We start from the raw sequence: 9332 nt of genomic DNA on the forward strand, positions 1-9332 counted from the left end.
CTGGGGAGTGGGCGCGTCTGTCCTACTCAGGCAGGGCAAGAGAGACCTGCCTCAAGTTTCAGTTTTTTAGCCACTATCCATCTTTGCTTACTATGTAGACAACAGATCGAAAATTCAACGGGAAACGTAAAATTACTTGACTTGGACTCAAAAGTGATGTTTTTCTTGTTAGATTCAAGTGTTCTCGGTTTGATTCCCGATAATTTCAAAGATGCTTCAAATAAAATGAAACAATTAAATAAAATATTCACTAGTAATAAAATTAATTTTTAATAATCACTAATTTCTAACTAGTTATTCTTATTAACGTAGTACGTGGGTTGTGGCTAGAAAATGAAGTCCCTCTTTCGCAACTAACCGAATCTGTAAAATGAATGAGATAAACGATCCAGAATTCCTTTCATATTTAGGGCTTTAACAGAAATCTTTACCCTTTCTATCGTGACGATTATGGCAAGCCACGAACGCCACGTAATCCCGTTACAGGAATGCCAAGTACTCCGAGGGGTGAGTTCGGAATATTTGCTCCTAGGTAAGTCATTGACGATAATTAGTGATTCCACTGAATAAATTTCAACTCTTAAAAAACACTTTAAAAATCCTTGAATTAACTTTTATAGAGAAAGTTATCGGTTTTCTAGTGTTTTGATAATGCCCGTTCTATAAATGACAGCTCTGACTTTACTAAACATGAAAAAAAGATTATATTTCGAGGCATCAATACGGAAAGTCATTCATTTCAACTAATAACCAGTTTTGGATATTCATGAATAAATCTCAATGGATTACATGTTCTACTAAAAAGTAATGTATAATTTTTTAAAATCGACTAGTTTCCCAACTAGTAGTTAGATTCAACTTTCAATCAGCAACAGTCGCATACACATGTAGTGAGACATAAATAAAACAATACTTTAGTATTTTATATATATATATATATATATATATATATATATATATATATTCTTACTTCATCAAAGATGTGGATTTAGCATTTGTGGTACTTATATAACAATACAATTTACAGTCATTAGTAAATAAACAAAGAACAAATAATCAGCTTTTGCCAACCTAAGCAAAATTCAGTGGCAATGCCCAACAACCATTGATTTGGTGATCAGCGTCTTAGAAAATAATTTGCTAGAATCCTCAAAGCACCTTTAGCTATGAACCATTGTAAAACTACAGTAGTATAGGAGAAAGAATGTTTTTAAATCTGAGTTAGATTATTTTGTCAAATTTTGAGATATTTTTAATTGCTAACTGACCCCAAAACGGACAACTATCAAAACTATGGAGAACAAAACGTTAGTCTTATTCTTGTTTTAAACTCAGTGAGTTATTAAGGATTGAATTTCTGATCAATCTTTCGACCCTAAATATTAACAATATAATAAATCAAGCTCTTGTTGATACTAATAAGGTTATCATACTGATTGAATAATTTGGTCGATATAAGGACTTATCAGCTCAATGGGTGGCGCGTTAGTCGTTGGGATTGAAAGGCACTGTGTTAGAGTTCCAACGAGAGCATCAATACCAGAATGTAGATACATCCAGCTGACAAGTCTCAAAAAGGATGAAACAGGAGTCCTGGATCCAACTACTAATCACAATTCATTTATTCTATGGAACTTGTAATAAAATTACTATATATAGGTAATTCATACGTCATGTACATACGTCAAGAAAGACTGTCAAAACGTTGTCCTCAAATATCATAACTTTAATGATAATGGTTTCTGTCATAATTTACACTACATTTTTCTGAATAGGATAATATTAAAATAACCAATTCTTTAAGTAACATATAGCTTGGCTATTTATAACATTAGGGAGCCACCATCTTGTAAATATTATTTTCTTTAATTTAGTAATAATGTCCTTAGAGAAGTCACTCGTACTTGGAAATCCGCAATGGTTACTTCGACACGGAAAATAGGAGCCTTTGTTCTTCCAAAAACCTTGGTATGTTATTTGCCCTAACTTTTGTCGCCTTTTCTTAATATTCATTAGTAATCACTGTAAAATCCTTCACTGTTTCACAGAAACACTTGACATATTCTACCAATATTATACATTTTTCTGAAATACGTAGGATCAATATTACAGTAAAACTGATTATAAAAGACAAGTTTTATGCCAGTAAATAACTATTTTGTATAATCATATTTACCCATTTAAACAAATATATTCCCATGTATTTATAATTCGATATGAAAAGAAGGGATATATATATATATATATATATATATATATATATATATTGGTTCAATAGATAAGTTACGGATCATTAATTATATCAGAATAATTGGCAAAACTTTATATTTATAAACACATAGAATGCATTAGCATTTAATAATGAAAGCAATTGACAATGATCAGAAGTAAAATGAGCGTGAGATTAAGACAATATTATGATAAATATAAGAAACTGATAGTGTGAGGTTTCGAACGTGCTATATAGCTGCTCTCCCAGAGTCATCGTAATGTTTGAGCTGCGTTTTTTAGTCAGAATAGCATCCTCAAAAATTCAAACTGACTGACAGATGTGGTGGCCGATTTTATGATATCTTCAGGTGTCACCGGAATTCGATGGTATGCCATTGTTAAGAACGGTGATATTTACAGGAAAAATCACTTATGTTGTACCAAGTTACACACTGTATTTGTAAAATATGAAAACAGTACATTGACTACACCACTTGCACACCTTCCTTGAAGTACATTGACTACACCACTTGCACACCTTCCTTGAATTGCTCTTTACAAACTCAATCGTTTTCCCATCTCTGTTCTTACTCCATATGTTCTTTGTTTTATTCTTCTCATTCCCCTCTACTGCTGGCAATAATCCTACTTACAATTCCTGGTTTATACCACGTATTTATGTCCGTATAAGTGACACACACCATACTCTTACGAGGTTCACCTTAGAAAAAACATGTTTTCCGCGTGACATGAAAGAAAAGTCGTGTAAATGGGTAACTGGATATCTGTCTGCAATGATCTGGCCATTCAAATGACGATACTGACTACATAGACGCCAACCATGATTATTCTTGGACACCTTGTGTACTGGAGAAGCATATGGGCTGCTGGTTTGTCGTGTGATGCGCAACTGCGTCATGTGTTCGAATTCATTTTTTGTGATCTGCAACTTATCTGGGGGTAGTCTACGCGATCTCACACAAATTAGTTGAACCGTGGTAGTTATTTACGGCCTTGTGTGGTGCGACGTTCGGTCGCTCTGGTAATTGGCTGTTGTAATACTTGGATATGACACCGAGAAATAGATTGTTTGTCGGTTTTACAACGTGAATACTATAAAGCTCAGTATTAGCAGTTTTATCGTTCACCTGTAGACGAGTGTTTGCATCTGTAAGCTCATTTTCGTTTATGTTTACCAGTAGGTTATAAGCACTGAGAAAGACAGCCCCAAGAACCGGTTGTTTTACTTGTGCTACTATGGAAATCCGTGAAAAACATTGGGAGAGCCCTAGACCTAATTTTAGTGACTATTTTAAGCAAGTTTGGATGGTGGTTTCGTTGGCAGTCAAAATTAACACTTTGCTACTTGAATTGGTTTGCCATTGTGATAATGTGAGCAGAATTAAACCAATTTTTGCTCCAGTGTCTACTAAAAATTCAGTACCAGGAATATTATCCCTAACGTGCAGAAGATGACTTGTCGGTTGGTCAAAAACAATAGCCCCCACTACTGCCTGGCTGGCACGTTTCCATAGTTCCCATTGCTGTACGGTGTAAATTTGTACGGTTTTGTGCATCTCTGTTCCTTGGTGCCATACTTCTGACGATACCAACAGACTCCTACGGTTGGTTTAGGTGACCTAGAGCTCTGTTTGAGAAGTAGCGTTTTCCTAGAGGATGACCTAGCACGTCTCGCATGAATAAGGGATACATCTGTTCATAGTGCTGTTAGTTTATTAGACAAGTCGAGCAGCTGCTGTTGAAGTGCAGCTATTACATTAGTACTCGCTCCGTCAGTAGCCGCTAATATGTTTACACTATGGTGATTTGAGTAAACTTTCACCATTTTACCTGCAGTATCTGCCAGATCACCCAGGATAATTGATCTTCCTGAAACACAAGAATCTGCCTCACGCTTTAAAACAACCGTTGTAACCACATTTGCTTCAATACTTCATTTAATTTATATGGGCTAACCGATTACTTAATGTATCGTAATAGTTGTGATGGTTTCCTATCTCCCAAATCGCATGCTGTTAATAGCTGTTGTAGTCTATTCTCGTCGAAGGCTGACCTGCGTTGGTTGACTGCTGCTTTGGGTTCGTCTCATGGGTCTCGTGGGTACAGTTTTATCACCTTACATGAAACAAAACCTAAGGGCTACAGGTCTTATGGAGGATATGAGATCACTAAATAATTAAGTTAAACTTATAACAATAGTCAAACAGTTTAAAAGTTTTGATTTCGATTTCGTATGCAGTCATGAGTTTGTTGAAATGAAATTCCGAGATAGTCATTCGGTGTTCACTGATGCTTTAACTAGTGTCATTTTATTATGAAAACAGTCATTTAAATAATTCAGCTCCAGATATTGGTGAGCCCATATGAAAATAAAATGAATCCCCAGAAACACCTTTTGTAGTCAACAGCTGAATTTTATATTTACTCTTGATAATGAGATACACATATTTTAGTATGAGAATTGTGCAGATTACTGAATTTCACTGCAATCATGAGCGCATCAAAGCTAGTAACAAACAAAAACCTGGAAGCACTGGAAACATGTCCATTAGAACGAAATTCCGGAGTTTTGCTGAGAAGCCTTGGCCAGTGGAGTTTAACCGTGTAAAGTGTGAGGAAGGTACTCACCGAAACAACAGTAGATGGTCACATGACATGACAGATTGATCGAAATTATACTGTAGTGTGAGTTGTTTACATCCACATAAGTAGTATATGACGATGGTCAAGTAGTGTATATATTTCAGTAGAAGATCGATAGCGAAAGAACGGGAACGCAACGCAGTTGGTTTGAAAATGCATAAACAATAATAATTGGAGACGATGGACTGTTATTTGCAGAAGGAACGGTCAAGATTGAGACAACTGATTGGTAGATTGCAAATTAACTGTTTACTGTATGGTTGTCTGATTTTAGTGAGATAGTCTGTAATTTTTATGTCAAATGCATTCGATTGTCCCCACTCGTCTTATTGTTCACTACAATACTTTTAATCCTTTGGATCCCAACCCAGTGGTCTAGCGTTCAAGCCTTCGTGTGCTGGATAGAAAGTTCTGGGTTCGACCTCCAGTGGTGGGATCGTTCATGAGACTGTTGAAGAGCTCCATATAAGGAAGATATAGTCATCCAGTGCTTTCACACTTTAAATTGTTTTCTGTCTTGGATCGGTTCATGACCTCAATAAAACATACTTTTTGCTTTAGGAATTTGCCAGAAGTCATTTCAACTGCTCAAGTTTAGACGGTGTGGATCTTGAAAATGAAGGCAGTGGTGCCACAGCTTTAACACATTTTGAGAAGAGAGTTGTGAATGTAAGTGGAAAAAGAATGAGGTTTTCGCTTTCAATTTATGCATGCTCAGTAAACTGATAGTTTTGTTCAATCAAGTATTAGATAATCATTATTCTAATGAAGCCCGTTTGGTCAAGTGACCTCATATAAATGCTTGAAAATCATGGTCCTTCTTGGAATTCATGAATACAATGTTAATCCGTTTTAAATTTTATTGAATACTGTTTGTGGCGAATACTTAATGTACAGGGAATCTTATTGTTTTTTTTTATCAATAAACGAGTTGACTTTAACGTAAATAAGTGTAATCGATGGTGTGACATTATTAAATGATTTACTAAAATCCACTTGAATAAATATATGACATTAACAGACAGACATTAACAATTTCTAGTGTCATATGTTTCAGGTTAAAAGTAGATTTCACAGCTGTTCGTGAGATCATGTCTGTCATAGTCTTTGACATAGAAATGATAAGCATGAGTATTATACCATACTTAACTGTAATCCTTAAGGCTGATTAGTGGTCGTTTAGTTTTTTCCCTAAATCTTGTTAGAATAAAAAAAATGTTTATGTCTGAGTTAACTGCAACAAGTTTGTTTGGTCAAATACTGTCCAAGTTTTTCTTTATCCAGAAGATCAGGAAACGTGTTGTAGCGGCCGAAGCAAAATGATGTGAACTATTTGATTGGAGGTTCAGATCCGGCTTAACTTATTTCGTCTTAGACAGATAGGTGGTATCAATAGTCCTAGTACACTGAAATCGTGACTGAAAGCCGAATACACGAATCTGTTGTATTATAACTGTGTGGAAAATAAGTTAAATTTTATCAACTATTGTTAAATTCGTGAATCCATAGCCTTCAACAAACGACCACTTTATTCTTACCGATGTCATAATTTTAATGTTCTTTCATTTTTGTAATGGATTATAATAAACAAACAACATTAAAATGTCTGTATTTGTAGATATCTGTTTGAATGAACTGTGGCAAAGCATAAGATGAAGTTTTATGTATGTTAATATTAATTTAAAATAGATGTTTATGAACTCGTAATAAGTGAGTTCGTACTAATTCATTGAATCCACACTTAATCTACTGTGGTAATCATCATTAACCATATTGGTAAAAACAGTCTGCAGTCATAACATCCACTAGGAAATAATGAAATTAATTACTGTTTGCACAAGCATCCATTAAACTTCTTTTCTATTGTAAACATTCACTTAGCAAAAGAACATTTTGTAGCATACAGAGCTCCTATTCCATGTATATCAAGAATATAGAAATGTCATACATGGATAGCTTTGTTGCAGTTTATTTTGTTTTTCATCTAATTTGGGTCAATTAAATTTATGTACATAAAGTATTAATGTGCTGTTTTCTTCAGGATGAACTTATGTCAGGAAGTGTTGAACTATCGTTAACTATTTCAGGGCTAACATTATCAGTTTTCCAAGATTCTGGGTGAGTGAATAATTTCTAGGTAATGTAAATGTAACCACTCGTTTGATCATAGTTTTCATGTTGCGTTAATTTGGTACAGTTTAAATAAAGAAAAATAATCAATTCTTTTGTATTTCCTTGTATTATTCATTCATTTAAAACATAATAAGGGGCTATAAAAATAGCAAATCCTTCCTGATATACTTTAATTTGAAGAATATAAAGACTGTCAGTTACCAAATGCAATTTCAACAGTTATCGAACTGATAATATTCTGTGATAGATAATTATTATCTAGATAAAAATATTGTGATTAGTTTTGAGTGGAAACTATCGAATTTACAGCAAGAGGCCATGTCCTATTGAATTTAGTCATAATCAGGATAAAATAGAGATCATAGATAGAAGTGGGTGATTGTTATGCATCAGTAAGAGTTAAGTAAAAAAATGTGGATCATAAAATCTTTACTTAGTAATATAATGGATTTATACCTAACTTGAAACCGGAAGGTTTTAAATTTAATCAAACACAATTAACGTATAAATCTAGGATAAGCAATAGTTTAATCTTCATTGATCCTTTAGTTGATAACTGTCTATGACAGAAACTATTGTTATAGTAAGTAAAATAATCTTGAGGTAGAGGTCGATGTGAAAGTATGCTTCAGTTACTTGATCAGTAAATTCGTTAATTCTAAGATGGACTTATGATTACAAACCATTGTGCTTAAAGAACCATATATTGGCTGTAAACACTTCAGAGTTACACGAAATTTATATGATTTTCTTAAAATTAACCGCAGTGCTCTTCCACAATGTTTAATGTTTACACTTTCATTATCTCACTCTACATGAAATACTTACAACCATTTTGGTATGGATAGTCTGGGATTTATTATCCATAATCATGTATTTGTTCATCACTTTCTGATGTTTACAGTCTTCAAGTTTCAGTCTTTCAGGTGACAAGACATAATGATGAGGTATATTGTATGTTATAAAGTCCGGAGAAAGTCATAGTCAGCGATCAAGTATTTGAGTTCAGTATGATACTATTTAGCACTAGGAGGTGAATCCAAGCTATTCAGGTTACCTTACGTCTTGACGGGTTAACAGTAATTTTTCAGACTCAACTAGGAAAATATAGTGTTCTAAATCGTTTGTGAAATACTTATATGCTTCATAATTCTGTTAAGTTATAAAGTAATTTTAAGGGATATGTAGATTTTATTTCTTACGTCCTATATAAATGTGTTGCTAACGAGAACACAAGTCGGGAACAAGTAAGTCTATTCCAACGCAACACAACAGAATATCTTAGTAAGGTCTAAGAATCATACAGTAAATACTTCATTTGCGAAATGTCAATCAATTGTCTCGAACTTGATTGTTCCTTCATTCCCACACAAATCATTCTCTGTTCTTGTTCTCTTCTCTCCAATCTTCTTAAACTTCTACCACCAGGCATTTCACTTTTGATTGGCGATACACACTACTTATATCTGTCGAAATCAGTAGCGCATATCACAAATGAACTTTATTTGCTTGTTTATTATTTTGACAGTATTACATTTCTGTTTTATTATTCCTTATACCAGGTGGTATGACGTTGATTTCCAGATGGCCCAAGACTGGAAATGGGGAAAAAATTTAGGATGTGACTTTGTTACAAAAAGTTGTTCTGAATACATGGCCTTAAAAAGATCCCGGTAATTAGTGTGATATTTTCTACAGTTTGTATTTTTATGGTCAGTGGAAAGTATGAATTCATGACTTTTAATTAGGAATGTAAATGTCCTGGACTTATTTTGTTACGTCTGGCCGATTGTGAACGCTATATTCGCTTCCCTAAGCTAGTCCCGTACCCCCAAGCTTGAACTACTCCGCGACTTGAAGACCAGAGAAAAGGCACAAAGTGTATGGGAAGCACTTTACTACAGGGTTCATTTATGTACAGAAAATACAGGGATTTTATAGTAATTTAAGAGTCCTTGAGTTTTACCGAAAATTCTAGAATACTGCTAAACATAGTAGCAGTGTATAAATCAGCCAATCAGGATCTCCACATGTGACTTTTTCATTTTCGTTATTTTAGTAACATAACTTCACATAACTTCTAATTAATCGCTGATTGGTTGAAATGCTCCTTGATGACCCCTGAGCTTGTTATGTCGCTTGCGAGAAAATTGCAGGGTCATCCCAACATATTTTTTTTTACAAAATTCAGATAAGTTGAAAAAAGATATTAAGAATTCATGTATAAGAACTTCCGCCTAAATTAGAGCGAATAGTTTCACAGTATTTGGGCGCCGAGTTGATGTAAGACATTAAATAGGAATAATATATTTGTAAAATCTCAG

The 9332-nt window shown here is 34.1% G+C and overlaps 1 protein-coding gene across 1 annotated transcript in view; it reads left to right on the forward strand.

Moving 5' to 3' along the window:
• Positions 1-9332, forward strand: part of Smp_153930 (invadolysin (M08 family)) — a gene marked incomplete at both ends in the record, with an annotated part of 21569 nt that overhangs the window by 7737 nt on the left and 4500 nt on the right. The window contains 5 exons of the mRNA XM_018796955.1: positions 411-532; positions 1875-1968; positions 5437-5544; positions 6917-6993; positions 8571-8681. Coding sequence (XP_018652044.1) covers positions 411-532; positions 1875-1968; positions 5437-5544; positions 6917-6993; positions 8571-8681 — 512 coding nt within the window. The remainder of the gene's footprint in view (positions 1-410; positions 533-1874; positions 1969-5436; positions 5545-6916; positions 6994-8570; positions 8682-9332) is intronic.

Source organism: Schistosoma mansoni, chromosome 4 (genome assembly GCF_000237925.1).
Source record: "Schistosoma mansoni strain Puerto Rico chromosome 4, complete genome".
Taxonomy (NCBI): Eukaryota; Metazoa; Platyhelminthes; class Trematoda; order Strigeidida; family Schistosomatidae; genus Schistosoma; species Schistosoma mansoni.